This window comes from Colletes latitarsis, chromosome 7, assembly GCF_051014445.1.
Source record: "Colletes latitarsis isolate SP2378_abdomen chromosome 7, iyColLati1, whole genome shotgun sequence".
Lineage (NCBI taxonomy): Eukaryota > Metazoa > Arthropoda > Insecta > Hymenoptera > Colletidae > Colletes > Colletes latitarsis.
Genome location: NC_135140.1, coordinates 18,057,482 through 18,080,052, shown reverse-complemented (window position 1 = coordinate 18,080,052; position 22,571 = coordinate 18,057,482). Strand labels below are relative to the sequence as shown.

Sequence of the window (22,571 nt, the reverse complement as noted above, 5' to 3'; positions counted from 1 at the left end):
CGAAGCGACGATACTGTGATAAACCCCATCACCGTCTAAGGTCGAATTGGTATTAAACGAATGCAACGATCGTGGCTACACTCTGACATATACGATCCTTTAAAGGTGAGTGAAAGGCTCAAGGTCAGAGTGCACCGTGCAAACTTGACTCCGTCATAGTTACCAGGAAACACCGCGCTACGTGTTGCATTATTCGATCGATTAGCGTCAACGAGAGCGACACGTAGAGCTCCCGTTGACGCGCTACCTCGTTGTCTGCGCCGAATGACATCACGTCTTATGCGCCTCACGGCAAAAGCGGAAACGCCGTACAACGAACGGAGCCACGCGTTGGTTCCTACGTCACGATCATCCGTTCGTTATCGGGAAACGATATCGCGAGGTCCGGCGACCGTCGTGGGACCCATGATCGTTTTTAGCAACACGGCGACGCGACGGCGCTTGCAGCGTGTTAACAGAACCAACTGCTCGAACGTTTATACGAAGTTTACCCTACATATTCAATTTGGTCGGTTAGTTCTCGTTGCACGCGTTTATTGCGTGCATTACGATTTTATTGCACCGGTGCATCCGGGGTACCCAGTCGAGTAGTTGCGTAGTTACATCGTCGTGTAACTACGCAATTGAATCGTTGAACCGTTGTTTCAGCGAAGCTGACGGTCGCCTTCTGAACCGTGCAGCCACCGAAAGTGGCGAATCTTCTAAATATAAGTCAGAGTCATCATTTGCATCGGTTAAACAATTCATGGACATTGTAACCAAATGTTCCAAATGTTCAAATCGTATTTTATCGACTGTGCAATTGGATAGTGAACAACGTCCACTGTTAAATGGTATCGCAATACCATTCCTCCGCTGGCAGCTGCAATCACGGTGAAGCGGAGCGAGTGTATAACCCACGGCATTCACGATAGGCCAGACTCAACAGGTTAATAGCAGGGTTTACACTGATCGAATGGGACGGAACCTCGAAGTGGACCGAGACGAGCGATTGGCGAAAATAATTCTTAGTGATCTAATTCACCTATTGCCTCTCTCGGTTAAATGATCAAGCGTGATTGTAGCCCAGAAGTCGTCGAGTCTAGACGAGCTGGTAACTAACATAATTGATTCTTGACTCGTTTCGAGTTACAATGTATCAATGTAATTACCAAACCATGACTTCTTCAACACGGAAAGTCGTTTATCATAATCGCGAGACTCATCCATACTCGTTGTATTAAGTCCTCCTTTAAAGAAATGCGAAAGGATTCCATTCTTTTGACCCGAGGCAGTTAAAGATCTTTAAACGATTTGATTTATCGAGGCTGCGACAGTTCATTAAGTCACAGTCTGCGACAACGAAGTGCCCGACGATTACAAAGTAGCACCATGTAACTCACTGGGATCATTAGTCTTAATGTACGTGTTAGAACAATTCTTCGCCGACACCGGCCCAATATGACACTGTCCGCCATAATTGGCGTCCAATCGACAGCTCCACGAAGCGGTCTCGACTCAGTCGCTGTAGTTAACATTCCGATCGTAAATAGTTCGAAGAATCAGTTGTCGCTAACGTTACCGATTGTCTCAAATTTATTATCCGAGACAAAATGGAGGGAATCAGGTACAAAAAAAAATTCACCAATAACAATATAGAGCATATGTACCCTCCTGAACCATCTAGGCAGCAGGTGACATTTCGTCAATGCCGAAAGATGCGAAGATATAATTATAATCTCAAATCAAAACTTGGGATTGGATACTAGTCTATGATCCTGAAGGGTTGCTAAGTCGATTCAAGTCAATATTGGGGCCTGATAGGCCCGGACGGTGTGGGCCAAACGTAACTCATCCTCAAGAATCCTGTGCCCTCTCTAATGGCGATCTCTATTCGTGGAAAGCGTGAATTGGACTCGACGAGGTTCGATTCGCGAGTGCAGCTCGACTGCACGCGACAGAATTGGCTTCCTGAATTGAAGAGGGGAGGTGGAGTCGAAGATTGCAAGAGAGACGGAGCCTCGACACGTGAAAGAAGTAGGTCTCGCTGCGTTCAATCGAGGATCATCCTGATCTATGTTAGCCGTACTTACCTCATTGTCGTTGACTGATCATGCACCTTGTTCATGCTCGCCTCCCTCCCCCCTGCCGTGCACGCGTTAATGCACGCGGCCTGACCTCTGGCTGCAGCGCGCTGTTGTCAGTCGGCTCACGCTTGCTCCTCCGCCCGATTGACACACGGCATCGCCGTGATTGTTCGTAATAATTAGCAGACACGCGAATCTAGTAAGAAAATATTGCCACGGGACGGTTGGTTCTATTTTAGGCCTCGAGTCATATCAGGCCACGCCGAACTACAGCGAGGAATTCAAGTCCGATGACATGCATCCATCGAATCCAAGAATTGCAAAAGAGCATTGAGAAACTCGACAGATAAAATTTGTTTTGATAACGGTTTCAATGGATAGATCTCGATGGGACTAGCATCGAGTTATCGAGTACTTCGGAAACAGAGGTGTAGGAACTGAAACACAATTTATCATTCCGCAAGTGCTTTATCTCTGTCGATTTAAACCGGACCAATTATCGCTTATTTCACGAACGACAGAAAAAATAAGGCCAGCCAGAAGCCTGGTGCGCCTGGCAGAAACTTCCATAGCAATGAATGCATCGGAAGGCGGAACCTGATCTAATCGTCGAAGCGTCGTCGTTATCATGCACACGACTAGCGCCACAGAGTTCAGAAACTCCATTACCTGTTTACAGTGTGCTCCCTGTTCGCTTCCTCTCGCCAACGTCGAGCGGAATTTCTCGATAGGCTCCGATACAAATTGTCTAGGGGAACGCGCGCCATGGACCGAGTATAAAAATACAATTATGGATGCAATCTCGAGAGACGGTTGTTTTGCTGATTTACGCCGTCGAGGTCCAAGTTCAAATGCCACGATCGACCTGGCTGTGTCGATGAAACGGACTGAAGCGGTGGTGTCGACGACTCCCTTATCGCAATACCGGTCAGAAAACATCCACGTTGCATTTAGCTGGTTCCCGAACAGACGACGACACCCGTAGGTGAACGTTCGTCTTCTTACTCGGTCAATTAATCGAGGACCAACGCCCGATACCAAACGACAAACATTCCAAGTGTTTTCTTTAGCCTTCTGGCTGGTAACCTTCGTCAACTGATTGTGGCAGATCCGTGTTATGTTTAATAACGTATAAATAAATAGCATGGCGTATCTACCGATGAGGTGGACCTTGTCTAAACCTGGAATATGGCTCAGCTAGGTCTGGTTCAGCTATTGAGTAGCTAGATACTAGGATTACCGATGAGATAGACCCGTTAGCCTGGACTATGTTAGATTTATGTTGTATAACAGGTGTCATTGTGGCCTCCTAGCAAATATCTGGCGCCTTTGAGTAACGGATTAAGGAACGCAAGTGCGTTTATTTAAGTGACCGTCCGCGTTGAGTCAGCAGACAGGAAGTTCACTCGGTTGACAGATTTCTATTGATCTCTGGCCTAGCCAGCAAGAGTCGGGAGCAGATGCTAAGCTGGTGGTTTCGAGGTATGGTCACGAGCGCGCGCACGTTTCTCCCCGGAGTTCAATGCCGCCAAAGGCAGACCGATCTCTTCAATTACCGAAGCGCCGTAAACAGACCGCCTGCGCCCAAACAGCGATCCGGCTGGCAAACAACAGTTACACAACATCTGTAACCGTTCGTGGACAACACACCCTGAACGTTGCTCCCCGTGGCATGCGTGTTCTGCGTGCAATTGCGATGCGCAAGCATAACCGATTTGACGAATATTCACCGTGGAAACCGAAAACGTTCGCAGGACGGTATCCGTGGCCGTTGCATTGGCGGCGATTCCATCTGGTACGTTACATCTTATCGCGTTCCGCGAAGCTTTTTCCGCCGCTGTCGACTAAATATTCGGAATATTACGGCTGTCAGTCTTTCGCTCATTGTTATTGTTCTATATTTAACTGAAACTTTACCCCGTACCCTGTACAATATTATTATATATACAGTGGCCGTCTCGGACAAACACGAGAGATATTCAGTAAGGTGCATGACACATCGCGGCGAGTCGCCAGGGTGAGAGAGAGAGAGAACGGGTCGCGCTATCTTGGACGTTCACGTCGGTTCAGAGGTCAATCAATTGAAAAGAGATGAAAAAAGGACGATGTGGTGTTAACGGCGCCCTAATGGTCCCGCGTTATAATTGAAACGACAATCTTTATTGTGGCAATTATTCCCGGTCGGGTAATAGGTTTTTTACGAGGCGAACGTTTATTAATAGACATCGACCGGTTTCCTTCGCGGCTCGCGGATTGCACCAGCCTGGTCAACAATCCTTTCCTATCGTGTGGAATCGTGTCAGGTCACGGAGAATATTCCGGGGTAGAGAGTGCAACGTTGTATCGCCCGATCTATGGCTGGCTGTTTCCGCGAACAACATTGGTCGCTTCTAAGCTGGAGCCAACGTTCGGCATCCTAACTCTCTTATTCCGAACGGACGGGCTATCTCTTGGTGCTGAGTCACACTATAAGTCCTTCGTAGACGACCGTTAAAAAGAACGAAACGTTCCAAGTGTTAGTTATATTTTTGGTACGATGATCAAAGAGGATGTGGACCCCTTTAGGTTTTAGGTTAGGTCTCCTCATCGTTATTCTTTTGTTGACTAACTTCGAGCTTAAGTATTATTAAGCTTCGACGTTTACGAAAGTAAGTCCCAGTATATTGAAAATGCATCGAGTTTCAGAGACTTGGTGATATGTGATGTATTTAGGTTAACACGACAATGCATTTTGAGGTTAAAAAAATTACTTTCGCCATATTCGAGGACCAGCCACTGTAATAAAAAACTATGGATAAATCGTATAACCATAGACGATTCTCGTAAGTGCTAGAGTATTGTTGTCGAACGTTTTGGAGACGTATTCTGTAGCGATTCGCGGTATCGATAAAGAGCTATCGAACGAGTAGCTAATTTAGCCTTGTGTGCCGCGCACAATCAGCTTTCTACCGCAAAAATCTCGATCGTCGAAACAAACGATGTTTACTAATTTGGATCGCGGACTATCAACACCTCGATGAGTCATCGACGCATCAACTGGTCGTAATCTCGTTCGCTATAACTAGATGAAACAGTATCCAAAAATCATTACAATATTTGGAAGAATTAATTGCGTTTAATATAAAGGGAATTACAGAAAGAGATTTGTAAAAAAAACCGTGTAGAATTGCAAGGACACTGGGCGCGGGAATTTGTCGAAATTTTCTGCGCATATATCTCGCGCATGCGCGGCAGATTTAACCTCTCCGGTGCGGGAAAACCGAAGGGACGGTTAAATCGTGTTGTGAAAACGTTGTTGGGCGTTAGGATTAGTATTTTTATCTTGACCGAACGAATGTTTTCGTCCTCTCGCCCCGAGCAGCTCCCGTTATGTCGTTTATGCAACGTATCGTAGATTTCTGAGATATGTCGCGTCCCGTTCGACGCCGTACGAAATTTCTGGATCCGATTACGATATTCTTCCGGACAATTTTAGAACATTTTTCCCCAGATATCCAGTCTTCTTTCATCTAAATTTACGGTGTTGTAAATCTCATTTACGATCATGCACAAAGGCGTCGCGCCGCCCTCATAAAGTGCTTCGTCGTTGCATTTCCGGTGCTTTCGGGGTCTATAATAGCAACACAATTATTCAGACCGTCTGCTCGCATAAAATTGAAATAATCTGAAAAATTGCAAGCCTATAAAACCCTTTGAAACGACCAAGGGGTTGGTAATAATATCCCTGGTTTTACGAATCGTCCATATTCTGATCGTTCACCGACGACAGTTTCAAACCAATACACCTAACCTTCGTCAGACGGCGCCTCATTATCTCGAGAATCCTTTCCTCGAGGGTGGGAGGGGGAGGAGAGGCTGAAGTCGTCGATTACAAACAGATCCATAGTTCTTGGCCGATATCAGCAGCAAGCCTCGTGCATGGATCGAAAACAAAATTCGACAACCCTTCCCGGCTCTGTCTCGATCTGTTTACGATCCAGCGACAGTTTTTTTCGTTCCCCCCCTCCCCGAATCGATCTATTAGGGAATTCCTTGTTATCTTATCCGACCAGGGGGGAGCTCGTTCGGGGGTCGATCCCTCGGAGATGGACAATCATCGATTTATCCATTAATCGGCCGGCGAAACTGGCAGGCACATTTTTTCGGCTGTCGCGGCTTGGCGGGGGCGACGATAACCGATAAGGGCCGCGAGTTACACGCCGATAACCTCGTGGAACTCTCATGAGGTCACCGGGGAGCGGCACGCTTTCCTCCTACACGGCCGACTTCGTGGCGTCTATATTTAGATTATCAATGGCCAGCTGGATATACCAGGAAACACGGGCGCGTTTAGACGAAACCGACAAGGAATTCCTGGAAATCGGACTTTCGGCGACGAGTCCGATTCCGAGATGGATTCGCGACACCCGAAAACAGAGTCTCGCTACGTTGTAACGACCGCTCGTGGAACTGGACGCCAGGGTAACCTTTTCGGGATGAAACGGTGCCAGAGATTTATGGAGATATGCATTTCTTGATGATTGCATGAAGCTAGAGGCTAGGATGGATGATGAACGAGAGTAGCTAGTCATTTGGATGTAGAAGTTCTCCGTTAGAGAAGATGTTCCATGTCCACGTTTGGTGGGGATAAATAGTTGATCACCTGAGTGATACTACTCCTATGTGAGAATCTTTCAGACAATTGTTCAGGTGGCTGGAGATGGCCTGCATCTACATTCGATACGTACTTAATAAACTGGATGGTACAAATCTTCTTGATGTGACTGGCTGACCTGCTCAACTAATTGGATAGGAGAGGATGTTCCATATCTATATTTAATTAGAAAAGTGGTTTCCCTGCTAAAACTACTGTATACCTGCATGGTACCCAGGTCTACAAATGAAGTATCTAGGCAGTTAGCCAATTCTACATTTGGTTAAACAATGACCAATCAGCTGGATAGACGAGTTTTACGTGTGTGTTACATTTGTTGCACCCGATTAACCGGACAGAGGCGTTCTGGTTGTATCTTTTGGAATGTTTTCGAGGACGAAAGTCACAGCCAGATCGCGATAAGACAGCGACGATATTGAACAAAAATAAAAATACTCCGCACGGACGCCAAGTCTGCAAGAGGCCGCGGAAGTGCGCTGGTGCTCAATGTAGATCACGTGACCAGCCATCGCCATTCGAGATCACGTGTCACTAGCCGATCAGGTGATCGGTAGGAGCCGTCTGCACATAATTGGGACACGACTCGACCAGTTGGACGATGCTCCATATCAGTATTCCGTTGGAAGAATACTTGATTCGGTGTATAATAGTTCGATATCTACACTCCTCGTGCACAGCTTCTCATTCGTTAACCCGTTCGCGAATAACAAATACTGCGAACGGATTATATTTATCCGTCTGAATTTCATTCGCAAGGAGACGTGTCACGTTCCTCGAGACGATATCTTGCAGCGTCGAGAACCTATCAGATTACACTGACGCCTTTGCCGAACAATGATTTATTTATAAGATCACTTATCAACATATCCCGCCGCCCAAATGGTTCGGGTATTTTCTAACAAACTCGTTGGTTTCTGTGTCGCTAACTGTGGGCTCTGTGACACGATGAAAAGATGGAAAAACTCCAACGAACATCAGCGAACATTAGCAACCTGAAAGATCGTCACAGGTTTGCGGAACAATGGGCGATAGCGCCGTGACACGGTGGATTTGCTTGTATCCCTAACGCTCGTGCAAAAAGCGAGGCAGCGGCCGCGTAGACCCCAGACAACTTAATTGAAATCGATGCCTGTTGCTAATAACTTATCGCCCCGTTATCGGCCAGCCGGGAGACGCTCGCGCTCGCGGCCCCTGTCGACGATTGAATTTCCATCGGCGAAAAGTGCGTCGAACCACGGGGGGAAATCACAGAAGCGCCACGCGTGACTCACACACGTCGTGTATCTGCGAACGGCGCACTCAAAGTGCGACGCGTAACGGCTCGATAAAAGAACCGCTCGCGTCTCCGCTCTTACATAAAAGTTAACAAACGATCTCGTCGACGTCGCGTGCCATCGAGGTCCTTGCGGGGACCGGGGGACGCCCGCGGCGCCGCGACGCCCGATTTTATTCCATTCCAGGACTATGGCCAGCGAATTGCGAAACGGCTATTAAAAGTCTGACCTAACGACACTGATACGAAGCGTCGTGATTAGGACGTGTAACGACCTTTCGCGGTTCGCGTTCCTGGCGCCAGCGCGGGAACGTCTGACACTCGGGAATCCGCGTGATCGCGCGGAATGCAACGGTGCACGACTTGCTGCGACCGTTTCGAACCGTTTAAAATGAAAATCGAGGCCAGCATAGACACGCCCACGCATAAAAAATTGTATTAATTCCCGAGAAAGTACGAAGGTATCGATCTATTTTGCCGATAAACAAATATGCTGTGGAGCACCTTACAGTCTACAAGCAATAAATCATTGACGTCTTGCGCGTCTAAAAGTATCGGGTTCGAGGCGAGAGCCATGAAAATGACAAAACGTCATCGATCGGTTTGTTTACCGAGCACGGTTCGCCGACGTGAAAGGGGATGCTCGAAGGATGCGTGCGTAGTAATGCGTCTATTGAGTATTATCGAGCTCAAGAGAGGGTTCATAATCGATGAGACGCCCCGGAGGGAAAACAGTGACCGTCAAGTCATGGAGAGGTTCAGTCCGCCAGCGGCTTCGCTGAAGAAAAGAATCAGTCCACCGATCGCGTGGAACCTGGGCCTGACCAGCAAGGAGCCGAGGATCATCAAAGTGATCCTGCTGGGCCATCAGGGCGTCGGCAAAACTGGTAAGAGTCTCTGGATCTTCTACCAAAACTGTCTGAACCTGCGTTAGGTATAGATGCCTACATTAGGTACAATATGAGAGGTTTTCTAATTACACTATTCGGGCTTTAACGTCACCTGGTTACTTGCCTAAAGATACTTTAAGATGCGAGTTGAAGTTCTAGACTCCTACTCGATTGGTAGAGAAACTGATCTGTTAGATGAGGATGTTCTGATGGTTGGCCCAAAGGTTAACACTCGTTTCAGAGGAAAGAGAAGAAGGTTGTAGGTGGAGTAATTATGGAGTTTGAAATACAGGGAAATGGTCAGGTTGGTAGAAGTTCTACACCCCTGTTTGAACGATAATTGATCCGTTAGATAAGGATGGACTGGCAAGTCTGTATATGTATTTGATTGGGAAATAACTGATTACGGGATTTCTAAATTTGGATAAGAACCAAATTTATGTCCGTATTTTATTGTTAGATTCTTCAGTTAGGTCTAGAAGTGTATACCAGTATCTAATCAGTAATACTAATTGACCTGGTGGATGGTGGTTTTGGGGCATATGTAAGACACTTAAGGAAGCAGAGTAACAAGCTTTCCGAGGATCATAGTGTTTGTCTGAATAAGTAAAAAACATAACCAACTGGTATAACTCACATTTAATAAGATCCTTATGCTTATCCTGATCATACCGAAGGAGTAGCTATGAAACTATTGCTCGAGGTTATAGTGTAGTCAACGAGTGACACTCTTAAAAAGTGAAGTCCAGGGATCTTAACTTGTTGAGCTGTTCCTAGATGTTTATTATGGATGTTGATCAGAAGATTTACATATTAAATTAAGATACATCGATATTTTGATGTATATTAACCCCTTTGAGGGAAGGATCTGAAATTCGATATGTCGTGGCACGTGAAAAGAGAATAGGGTAAGGGTCGCGGTCAGAGAAAGTGAGAGTGACACGGAAAAGCGACGGAGAAAACAGCGACGGGGTGTATGAAGTCTAAATATGGCCAAGGATGGAATGCTTTGTAGTAGCTGGTGTTGCGCTGTCTATTACTTAGAACAGAGGGATGACGCTGAGTATCTAATCAATAACGACACTTGGATCATGAAATCCGGTGGAGACTATTTTTAAATACAGTAGAGCCACCATTCTCTGAATTAAAGGAACTGTTTACTTTTTCTTTTTTTACTTGAATGACTTTATATTTAAGATAAGAAGACAAAAATGATACCATTCGTTTCTGTCTTAAAAAATAAAGAGAACATCCGAATTCTGACGTTGGAGAATGTGTATTAGAAATGTTCTGGAGGAAATCAATACTTCTTACAGCGGGTGCAAAACGACCACGCAATGACGTCGACTCAAAATCCTAAATATGGCAGACAATTATTAGAAAGAACGAAGTCATTAATAGAAAGTTTCTACCGTAATGACGAGATAAGGAGAATAATATTCGGGAATAGGTCCAGAGTACATATTCAGAAAAGATTGGTCTTGAGTAATCCGAGAGAGATTTATATATCTTTTAAAGAAGCACATTTGATAGATAAAGGTCGGCTTTAGCGGATGTACCACTTTGTGGCCGGAGGAATGTCTCTTTATATTTAATTTGTTGAATCGTTCACCTAACTATTAACTATATTTTTGCTAAATATAATTATTAAGAATTCATTTAAGACATGGCAAAGTAGCCTTTGCTAAAATTACTATGCACGTGGTCAGTAAAACCCATTTAAAAGTATAAATAGCGCCATCGAAGTTGTGAGATTAGCTGATTCCATTCGTAGACTTCGATCAAATAATATGGCGTGAGAGCGATACGATCAGCCAAGCATGGCTATTAACAGCTCATTATAACGTTAATTGCAAACTAGCAACCCTACGCATAAACGTTTCCTATAAAAAAAACTTGATAAATATGGTCACATTTCTACAGATTTCCTGAGTAGATTCAAACACAGCAAATCGATGACTTAAAGTCATTATACTTCAGTAACAATTCGTAATATCGATTAGCCTTACAAATTACTATAGAAGTTTAACAGCTATTATTTTTATTTTTATTTTATTATCACACTGTTTAGGGCCGACTCGTTGCGCCAATACGAATCGAAAAGTCCTTTTCCATTTTGCAATCCGTGGTTTCGTTATCGAGATACGAGCAGGTAAAGGTTACTGATGCGATTCCTGGTACGTGCTATTTATATCCTAGTCAGCTGATCGTGCGCCGCGCGCATACACGCGTTCCCACACACGAGACACGTGTCCACGGCGTCCACGCGCGTAACAACTTTACCTGCCTATATCTCGATAACGGGGCATCAGATTACAAAACGGCAAAGGACATTTTTATTCCTCTTCGAGCAAAGAATCGCCTCCCAAGAAAAGTTTCACATTTACGCCAACGCCTCTGTAATTCCCCACATTTGTGCTTCGCTATTGATCAACGTGCAATGATCAATAACTGATTTTTCTCACGTAATTAACGTCACTCAGAGATGGAAGTCTCGAAGAAGACGGAAACGTTTTTAATACTGATAACTTTAGCATTTCCAATTCCCACGTCCCTTATTATTATTGCACTTTATGGGTTCCCTTATCAACCCTAAATCGTTCCGCTTCGATAGCGTTGTTAGTTGTAAACACACACGTTGACGGTATTATGCTAAACTGTGATACTGTACAAGGACTAGCCACAGCGGGGAGCCGGAGAGATTGCCCTGGTTGGAATTCAGGTTCAGCGGTCAGAATTTTTAGAAAAGGTTATCGCTATTGGTCAAGATTTCGTATCGCGTAAACAATTAATAGCATTACTATCGTGAAAACGTACTTTATGGTCGACAAAAAAAATAGATTCCTCTCGGATCGTGAACGCTGCCTCGAGGGAGCGGGAAGGGCAACCTTTACAGTTCACGTACGCGCGTGAAAGATTGTTAATAATAATAAATCGTGGTCTGTTTTCAGCCCTGGCCGTACGGTTCGCGACGAAACGTTTCATCGGCGAGTACGACGGCTCCACCGAGCGGATTTACAAGGTGGACAGCTTCCTGGACGCCTCGTGGGAGCTAACAGACCCGCCAGGGTTCCTGCCACCCCCGACAGAGTTCAAGCTTCGATTGGCGGACGCCATAATCCTCGTTTACTCCGTGTCGGACCGGGTCAGCTTCGACGAGACTTCTCGCCTACGGTGAGGGAATTGAGAATTATTTAGGCTAATTGTACAACATTTCGCTCGATCTTCGTACAGCTCTTTCGCAAAAAAATATTTTTAGATCGTTCGAAGGGGGAGGGGAGGGGCGAGGGAATCGCAGCGGGGTTACGAGGTGTCTCACGAGGCGCCGAGAAACTTTTCCAGCTTGGTTGACAAGTGATTCCGTACCCAAAAGGTCGTACACCCTGTGGGCCTATGTCCATTCATTATCGAGATAAGCCATATTTAGTATCTCAGGCTCGTGGATGTCAAGTGTGACGGTACGAGCTGGCTATTGATAACCACGGATACTATCTACGACACCCAGTCTACTTCGGTGTTTTGACTGTGGGTCCGGGCAGAATCGATTGGCCGCTCAAGGTCACTACCTCCCCCCACTACAAATTTACGCAACCTCCAACCCCACCGCCTTGGATAGACCCTCTTCCCGCTCTGTGCCAATTTATTCTACCGAGAAAGACAGAAATTCTGTACGAGAGAGTGGGGGGAACGCTCTCGATGACCTTGGTCGGTCGTACGATGCACAAGGCCCCCCAATCGGTGGTGTTTGCTTCAGATTCCTAGTGTCCCACGCGAGGAAAACCAGGAAAGTGCCACCTGTGGTGATCCTAATAGCGAACAAATCGGACCTGTCGTACACCCCGGGCGAGAGGGTGGTCTCCACATCGGAAGGGCGTCAAAGGGCCGAGGAGATCGAGGCTCACGCGTTCCACGAGATCTCCGTCAGGGAGTCCGTCGAACAGGTAACCGTTTCAGCTTGTACCTCCCCGAACGTCGCCGTTTGACGTAGCCCGAATGATCTCAAATATTGGAAGATGACGCAGCGACGCGTCATCGGCCACGAATGTCCCCGAAACTTTCTGGTATCTCCGCGGCCGGTAGTAATCTAAGACCTCGTGGCCGCGAAGCTTTTCTGAAATTTCTCCGCCTGCATCCCCGGATCGCGGAAACGGGGGGAAATCAGATTTCGCGAATCGTCCGGGAATCGTCGGTCGGTTCGCCTTTAATCGCCCCGTCGGCGTTATTTTTCTAAACGGAGTGTTTACTCCGCCGTGAGCGCGGTCATGGCGTTTACGCGTGATCGCGAAGTCGTAAACAAAATCTGTATCGCCGACGCGGGGACGCGCGATACCAGCGAGCACATCGGTACACGATCCGTCGTTATCGGTATCGTAATGTGCCCGTAATTAAAAATTTGTTTCACAATTAATTAACCGTCCCGCGTACGAATTTCGCCGGTCCCCCGAGCTATCAGCGACGTTCTGCACCGAGCGCACCCCCTCCCCGTCGACTCGTCGTTTTCTATCCGCCGTCGTCGTCCAATCCCTTAGCAATCCACACGATTCGAGCCTCCGTGAATAGTGTACGAACGATTTCTCGCCAGTGTCGTGGGTGCACGCGTTATAGCGCTGTAACGGGCTCGCGCTGCCCGTCGGCGATCGCCGACGCGAAGTTTAGAAGGGAGGGTTCACGGAGGATGGAAGGGTCGCGTTAATGGCGACCGCGTCGTTCCACGTGCTGCGAATACTGTCAGGGGTTTTGAACGAAAAAACGGCACGAGTGATAATGCCTGGAGCGATTTTAACTTAGCCTGTGAGAAAAATACTCCGCTCATAGTGGCTGAATAGATAATCTCGCGAGGTTATGTAACGATAGCAGAAACTGGCCCGATTATTTTTATTCGACAGGTCATGGCCGTTTTCACCGACATCTTCAAATTGTTGACGGAATTGCCGGGCAATTCTGGCCAGCAGACGAGTTTCTTCAGGGTGAGGGCGTCCACGGACGGCACGCTGAACGCTCTTCGTCGCCCCTCGCCCGTCCCCCTCAAAAGACGATTCAGCATCTCCGTACGTGGGACGATACACTAATCGCCCGAAGACCAACGACTTTTCGTTACGAAAATGCGTTCTTTTTCTTCTTTATCGAGTCGCTGTCCCATTTAGCTAGCGAGAAAATACCACGAAAATAGGGAATTTAGAGGTTAACCACCTTACGATCGAAAGGGGACGAGAAAGAAAATTTTTGTTACGTTTTAATCAAATTGTTTTTACCGATACCGATTTAACTGTTTACTCATTGAATGTGAAAGATTATTTAAGGAAAAAAATCTATTTATATTAATATATTAATCATCGCAGTTTAACGACTGTAGGAGGGAGTTCCTCGAGCATAAATTACTTTGTATGCATTCGATTATGAGTCTTTACTATATTATAGAACATAATGTCGCTATCCTCGAAAAGTATAAATATATATTACTTATCTCATTTAGCAAATTATAAAATATTCGTACAGATAGGCAATGCTCGAACGATAAATACAAAATAATATTATACAATGTTATGATGTAATAAAATATTTATAATCGAGGAAGTTATTACGTCGTACGAACAGTTGAAGTGCCGATCGTTGCAGAAAATGATCGATAAGTTCCCCGAAAGTCTACAGTTTGACTCGCAAAAGAATTCCCGTTTTCTGCACCCCTCCCCCTCCTATTTAAGGGCTTCATTTACATTGATATAATGTGAATGATTTCCGGATTTCGATTTACTTGTACCTCGTACTTTTTACCTTATAGTTCAGATAAAACGGGATATAACTGGCTAAAACAGTTTTATGATAGTACCTGCTAACTCATGTTATTGTTCTAAAATGAAACGCTATGTTTTGTACCTTAAAAAATTTTTGACTATGTCCTTTTAAAATTTAAAATCCAACCCATACGCGTGATCTTCCATGTGTGAGTAGGGCACCGGGTGCTCAATCTGGCATCTCTGCAAAGACCTCGGAGGGTCGACAAAGACAAAATGACATATGACCTCTTTCTTGATTCACCAAAGCTGCCCAAAGTAAGTTCGGACCGTCTCGTGGGAGTCGAGAGAGAAAGGCTCACACTTCCCTTCACGCTCTTGAACAACTAATATCCGACCTCCCGTCAACAGGTCTCCACTGGCCTCTGCTGACCGCTGCTGACCACTCCTCGAATTTCTGACAACGTATAACGATTACGACTGGCTACTATTAGTCTCACCCAGCCTCTGCTGACCGCTGCTGACCACTCCTGGAATTTCTGACAACGTATAACGATTACTACTGACGTCTGCCAGCCTCCGCTGGCCTCTGCTGACCGCTGCTGACCACTCCTGATACTTCTGACAACGTATAACGATTACGACTGGCTACTGTTAGCCTCTCTCAGCCTCTGCTGGCCTCTGATGACCACCACTTATATTTCTGACAACGTATAACGATTACTACTGACGTCTGCCAGCCTCCGCTGGCCTCTGCTAACCGCTGCTGACCACTCCTGATACTTCTGACAACGTATAACGATTACTACTTGTTACTGCTTGCCCCTGCTGGACTCTGCTTGCCACTGCTAGCCTCTGCTGACCACAGCGATCACCCCTGATGCTTCCGACAACGTATAACGATTACTACTTGTTACTGCTTGCCCCTGCTGGACTCTACTTGCCTCTGAATGCCTCTGCTGGCCTCTGTTGGCCTCTGCTGACCGCTGCTGACCTCTGCCAGCATCTCCTGACCTAAGCTGGCCTCTGCCAATATCTCCCGACGTCAGCTGACCATCGCTGACCATCGCTGACCACTGCTGACTGTTGCTGACAACTTGTCACATGATGTAATATAATATAATATGTTTATATGTATCAAAGTTTTGTATAATGTAAATCTATGACAATAAATGATATAATTTCAAAGTATTCAATGTGTTCTCATCATTTTTTACCGTCCTTTTCCTCTCCAAATCATTCTCTTACCTATAAGATGCGTACCACCTTCTTCGCAAGTTCACCAGCATTTTAGAAATGTTCCGAGAACTTTGGAAATCCGAATTTGACCTTGACCTTGGCCCAGTTTCGAAAGTAGGTCAAGGCCATTCGAATCTCAGAAAAATTCTGGGCAGTTTGAGAATCCGGATTTGGCCTTGACCCAATTTCGAAAGTGGGTCAAGGCCATTCGAATCTTAGAAAAATTCCGGGCGCTTTGGGAATCCGGATGGCCTTGACCCACTTTCGAAAGTGGGTCAAGGCCATTCGAAATTTTAGAAATCTTCCGACCGACTTGGAAATCCGGATGGCCTTGACCCAATTTCGAAAGTAGGTCAAGGCCATTCGAAATTTTAGAAATCTCCGGGCCAACTTGGAAATCCGGATGGCCTTGACCCAATTTCGAAAGTAGGTCAAGGCCATTCGAAATTTTAGAAATCTTCTGGCCGACTTGGAAATCCGAATGGCCTTGACCCAATTTCGAAAGTGGGTCAAGGCCATTCGAAATTTTAGAAATCTTCGGGCGCTTTGGGAATCCGGATTTGGCCTTGACCCAGTTTCGAAAGTGGGTCAAGGTCACCGACATTTCAGAAAACGCTCCGGGCACTTTGGAATTCCAGTTTTAAGTAGAGAAACGGTTTCTTATAACTAAGGGGATAATGGGGAGAGGAAAAGAAAGGTAAAAGTGACGAGAACACATAGAATTCTTTGAAATTATATCATTTATTGTCATAGATTTACATTATACAAAGTTTTAATACATGTACATCATGTTAGAAGTTGTTAACAAAGGTCAGCGTGGTCAGCAGGGGCCAGCAGAGGTCAGCAAAGGGATGCAGAGGCATGCAGAGACTAGCAGGGGCAAGCAGTAGCAAAGTTGTAATCGTTATACGTTGCCAGAAGCATCAGGGGTGGTCAGCAGAGGTCAGCAGAGGCTGGGAGATGTTGGCAGATGTCAGCAGAGGGTGGCAGTAGCCAGTAGTAATCGTTGTACGTTGCCAGAAATATAAACGGTGGTCAGCAGTAGTCAGCAGCGGTCAGCAGAGGCCAGCTTAGGCCAAGGGACGCTGGCAGAGGTTAATAGAGGAAGACAGGAGTCGTAGAAATCGTTGTACGTTGCCAGAAATATAAGCGGTGGTCAGCAGAGGCCAGCAGTGGCAAGCAGAGATCAGCAGGGGCGAATAGTAGCAAGTAGTAAGCGTTATATGTTGTCGGAAGCATCGGAGGTGGTCAGCAGCGGTCAGCAGAGACGAGCAGAGGCATGCAGTGGCAAGCAGAGATCAGCAGGGGCGAACAGTAGCATGTAGTAATTGTTATACGATGTCAGAAGCATCAGGGGTGGTCAGCAGTGTTGAGCAGAGGCCAGCAAAGGCATGCACAGTCAAGGAGAAACCTGCAAAGGCAAGCAGAGACTTGTAGGGGCATGCAGTAGTAAGTATTAATCGTTATACATTATCAGAAATACCTGCAGTGGTCAGTAGCATTTGGCAGAGGCCAGGAAAGTTCAGCAGAGACAAGCACACGCTGACAGAGATCAGCAAAGACCAACAGAGGTTAGCAGAAGTCAATAGTAATCGTTATAGGTTGTCAGAAATATAAGGGATGGTCAGCAGAGTCCAGCAGAGGCAAGCTGTAATCAGGAGCAGTCAGTAATAGTCGCTGTATGGTGTCAAAAGTTGTCGGGAGTTTTGTACCTTCGTCAGCACTGGTCATCAGAGGCAAATAGAAACCAGGGGTAATTTGCAGAGTTCAGTAATGAACTCTAGGAAAGGCAAGTAAAAATACCTGGGCAGTCGAGATTCTGAATCGTATGGCGTTGACGTGAGGTCAGATTTCAGTTGTTCAAGAGCGAAAAGGCAAATGTGAGCCTGCCTCTCTTAACTCCCATGAGACGTGTCCACGGTGCACTCGGTGCTTCGTCTGGCATCTTTGGTTTATACCAGAGATGACAGATCACGCGTATGTACGTGAGCTTGTAGTGTTTCGGAAAGTCGACAAAGGTAAACTGACTGCTCTCCTTCAAGAGTCTCTCAGAGATGCCAGAAAGGCACCGAAAGTGTTCTCACACTATGCCAGATCACGCGTACGTGAGCTCGTGGAGTTTTGGAAACCCGACAAAGGCAAAATGACGCATGCCCTCTTTCTCGATTAGTCCTAAGTTGCCTGAAATAATTTCGGACCGCCTCGTGGGAGTCGAGAGAGAAAGGCTCACATTTGCCTTCTCGCTCTTAACAACTGAAATCCGACCTCCCGTCTACGGCACACGATTTGGAATCTCGAGCCGAGATTCTCGACTGCCCAGGCATTTTTACTTTCCTACCTATGTAGGCGCACATAAGCATAGAGATTAATGAGTTGTTATTTAATTGTATCCCGTAATAGGAGAAAATGTACATAAAATAATTGGAAATCTGGTTTCTAGATCAAGTTTAATCTTTGATAGTTGTTAATGGTACCCAGGACACGTTATTGGCGTAGAGAATATTTTATGTACGTCTCTGTATGTTGCTAAAATAGAAATGTGTATATACGTCGAACCACAATGGAGAACTGTCGATCTTATTGGAGTCATAGATATCATCGCCATGCTACTGTGGAGAAATCCTACGCGGATCATCGGAAGCAATCTGGAGAATGTGATATTATTTATTGTGTAATTGTTAGAAATGTATAATATCGTATGTAATTATCTTAAACGTAACTATTTGCTTAGATTCATTCTGCGGCCCCTCGTTTGCGTTGTTTGTAAGTCGATGTATTTTCAGTAATAATATTTTTGATAAACATAGACAAGAGTTGAAATTTATTATCATCGTCGTTGCACCTCTTACGCAGGATGTCCCAAAATGATTAATAAACAGTGTCCAAAGCTTCTTACTACATTATAGTAACTACAGTAGTGTCGGCATAAGTGACAGCATAAGTTAAAGAAAGTGTGACCCATCGGTGGTACACGATTTGCACAGCCATCTACGGCAAAACGCCCAAGTTTGTCGCGGATAGTTCGTTATCTCCAACGCTAGATGGCGCTTATTTACCGACCTCAAACCCCCTGGTGCTAAAACGCCCAAGTTTGTCGTGGAATAGTTCGTTATCTCCAACGCTAGATGGCGCTTATTTCCCGACCTGAAACCCCCTGGTGCTAAAACGCCCAAGTTTGTCGTGGAATAGTTCATTATCTCCAACGCTAGATGACGCTTATTTACCGACCTCGAACCCTCTGGTGCTAAAACGCCCAAGTTTGTCGTGGAATAGTTTGTATCGTCTACGCTAGATGGATTTCTCGACAAACTTGGACGTTTTAGCACCAGAGGGTTCGAGGTCGGTAAATAAGCGTCATTTAGCATTGAAGGTAACGAAATATTCCACGACAAACTTGGGCGTTTTAGCACCAGAGGGTTCGAAGTCGGGAATTAAGCACCATCTAGCGTAGAAAATAACGAATTATTGATCACATGCAGAGATGCTAGAGTCCTGGGTGCACCGAGACAGCTCATTCCAGAGTGAACAGAGACCTAATGTGTTAAGCAACCTAATTGAGGCCGATTATAAAACTCCATGTGATATTGTTACGTTTGTAAAGGATCCAGACTTAAGGACTGGGATGGGAGAAGAAAGGGTTGTAAAAAATAAGGGATTACTTATATTTTTATTAACTCGTCTCGATACTGAACTACACAATGGTATATTTCTTTCTTTCTTAATTGTAATCGATTGCTTTCTCCGCTCCAGTCGATACAGTTTAGGACTCGAATTACAGCAATGTATTATGATTACAAGCAAATTAGTCTAATTGATACGTATCGTTAGATCAACCAGACCCGATAATCGCTTACAATACGTATACACACATATACATATTATTATATATATATACATATAATAAGCGTGCTGGATGTGTAAAAAGACGGAATTGATTGAATCCATTTAAGAGATAAAAATACTACAAAGTACTTTCTAAAATGTAATTGACAATACAATGATATATTCAATTAGAACGCTTTTCCGCAAGTAACGAATTAATACCGTAACAATATTAATTGGACGATTGCAAAAATCCTGAAGAAACGGTGTTATATCAGTTAGAATGTTTAATTAATCGAACATGTGACTTTTTGCTCGTTAAGCTATGGACTTTATTTTCTGAATAAAATAAAGGTACATTAAGATAGCGTTTATTCAATGTGTGTAATGTTTCTGAACCTTGTATCTCACTGTTTTAAATCTTCATCATTTATCTATTGAGATTTTTACAATTGTCAAACGATTTGTTAATCACCGCCTCATCGAGCAAAGAAGAATCAAGGTACACAGATTCAGCACTATCGTAAAGTATCGAACAATCTTAATTGTTGCGTTCATTTATTAATTTGATCGGTGTCGATGAAAAACGAGTGTATTTACAATAGAGACAGTATATACACGTCGAGAAGCCTAACAGTTTCTCGTGTTCGTGATTTTAATCCTTGCCGATCGCGATTCCGCGGCGTCTAACGATTTTTTTATTTTCTCTCATTTTACAAGCACGATTTAAACCTCCCTACTATATTATACACGGCGGTGATGCTTCGAAAGATGTTCTCTCGCCTAACCTCAAAACTTGCGTGTCGCTATTGCCGGTAGTTCTGAGAATAAGAAGCGTGACAAAAGATTCAATTTCTCGAGTACAACGCAAATGACACCGAACCTTGTAAAATGTTCGTCGCGAACATCTTTCGAGGCACGAACAGTATTATTTCCCAGAGAATCCTAGAGCTCGTTAGATTCGAGATTTTCGACTAACCCGGCGTTCCGTCGAAAACACGATGCATGTTCTAAACGACGTTCTTTTTGTTTGTCTGTACGATTGTGCATTTTAGAATTCGTTATTGTCTGATTATTGTATCGCCTCACGAGGCACGAAACCTCACGTCACTCTCAAGGATTAAAAGCACAAAAGACAGAATTCCGTGCTGGTGCGACACAGTAGAAAATGTTCGGTGACCGTCTCTAATTCATCTATATAAATTCTGTCTTTTTTTTTTATCGTTTTACTGTCTTGTCTGTTTTTTTTTATTTTGTACACGTTTATAGAAGATTGTTATTTTTTACTCGAAGGTAACGAAGCGAAGGAACATTGTTAAACGATGTCGACTATCCTAAAAATATGTTTTCCATCGACTCTATTAAGTTTCTGGAGCTCTTTGATCTTGCTATGCATTATGCATTTCTTGAGCCTTTCTACGATGCAACACTTTGCTACGCCATCTTTCGTCTCTTAGCGCGAAACTGTTGACACACACTCTATTGCTCAAACGAAGGACAAAGTAGACGTAGATATCATTTTTATCACGATACAAAGTCAAAAAAGCGACCTCGAGCAGTCAACTGATACTGTTTCTTTTATTCAACTATGGTACACTGCTCAAAACAGTCAGAGGAACAGGTACGTGTTCTCGAAGGCTTTTTAAGGTTAATACAATAGTATTTTTCAATGAATATCTGAGACTTGCCCTGGGTTAGGTCTAGACGACCCTCCAATCATTTTGAGCATCGTACAAAACAATTACGAAACATTGTTACTTACGCGTATTACGCAATATACAGGGTGTTCGGCCACCCCTGGGAAAAATTTTAATGAGGGATTCTAGAGGCCAAAATAAGACAAAAATCAAGAATACCAATTTCTTGATGAAGGCTTCGTTAAAAAGTTACTAACGTTTAAAGTTTCACCAGTAATGAATTTTTTTCTCAAAAATGCGCAAGATTTCGGGGGTATGTCTATTCACCAAAAATGATTGTAATTGACCCCCACAGCTAACAATATTTTTTTCAGAACGATTTGAAATTTTTTTTTCGTCGAAAAATTTTGGCGCCTAATTAGATTTTCGGTCCAAGAATTTTTTTCTCGAAAGTGCGTAGGATTTTGTGGGTATGTGTAAGGACCAAAAATGATTGTAATTGACCCCCCTAGCTAACAATATTTTTTTTAGAACGATTTGAAATATTCTAATTTCGTCGAAAAATTTCACACCTTCTCGAATTTTTTTCTCGAAAGTGGGTAGGATTTCGGGGGTATGTCTGTTGACCAAAAATGATTGTAATTGACCCCCCTAGCTAACAATATTTTTTTCAGAACGATTTGAAATATTTTAATTTCGTCGAAAAATTTCAAACCTTCTCGATTTTTTTTCTAGAAACTGAGTAGGATTTCGGGGGTATGTCTATTGACCAAAAATGAGTGTAATTGCCCCCCCTAGCTAACAATATTTTTTTTAGAACGATTTGAAATATTTTAATTTCGTCGAAAAATTTCAAACCTTCTCGATTTTTTTTCTAGAAACTGGGTAGGATTTCGGGGGTATGTCTATTGACTAAAAATGAGTGTAATTGCCTCCCCTAGCTAACAATATTTTTTTTAGAACGATTTGAAATATTTTAATTTCGTCGAAAAATTTCACAGCTTCTCGAATTTTTTTCTCGAAAGTGGGTAGGATTTCGGGGGTATGTCTGTTGACCAAAAATGATTGTAATTGACCCCCCTAGCTAACAATATTTTTTTCAGAACGATTTGAAATATTTTAATTTCGTCGAAAAATTTCACAGCTTCTCGAATTTTTTTCTCGAAAGTGGGTAGGATTTCGGGTGTATGTCTGTTGACCAAAAATGATTGTAATTGACCCCCCTAGCTAACTATATTTTTTTCAGAACGATTTAAAA

At 44.3% G+C, this 22,571-nt stretch overlaps 1 protein-coding gene across 2 annotated transcripts; it reads left to right on the top strand.

Annotated features, from left to right (window-relative positions):
* Window positions 1-8,476: 8,476 nt before the first annotated feature.
* On the top strand, window positions 8,477-14,453 carry LOC143343727 (ras-related and estrogen-regulated growth inhibitor). 2 transcript variants are annotated; one of them, XR_013080002.1, is made up of 4 exons: window positions 8,477-8,880; window positions 11,835-12,057; window positions 12,638-13,674; window positions 13,770-13,898. XR_013080002.1 is itself a non-coding variant. In XM_076768919.1 (4 exons), the coding sequence occupies exons 1-4, from the start codon at window positions 8,568-8,570 to the stop codon at window positions 13,950-13,952; spliced, it is 906 nt and encodes a 301-aa protein (XP_076625034.1). In that variant the 5' UTR covers window positions 8,556-8,567; the 3' UTR covers window positions 13,953-14,453. The 2 variants fall into 2 exon arrangements, 1 of the variants encoding a protein (XP_076625034.1); XM_076768919.1 differs by having other exon boundaries at window positions 8,556-8,880; window positions 12,638-12,824; window positions 13,770-14,453.
* Window positions 14,454-22,571: the final 8,118 nt, after the last annotated feature.

Coding starts and splice junctions, on each gene's coding strand:
- LOC143343727 (XM_076768919.1), top strand. CDS start 8,568: ATGAAAATGACAAAACGTCATCGATCGGTTTGTTTACCGAGCACGGTT. Junction 8,881..11,834: donor TCAGGGCGTCGGCAAAACTG/GTAAGAGTCTCT, acceptor GTCTGTTTTCAG/CCCTGGCCGTACGGTTCGCG. Junction 12,058..12,637: donor GACGAGACTTCTCGCCTACG/GTGAGGGAATTG, acceptor TGTTTGCTTCAG/ATTCCTAGTGTCCCACGCGA.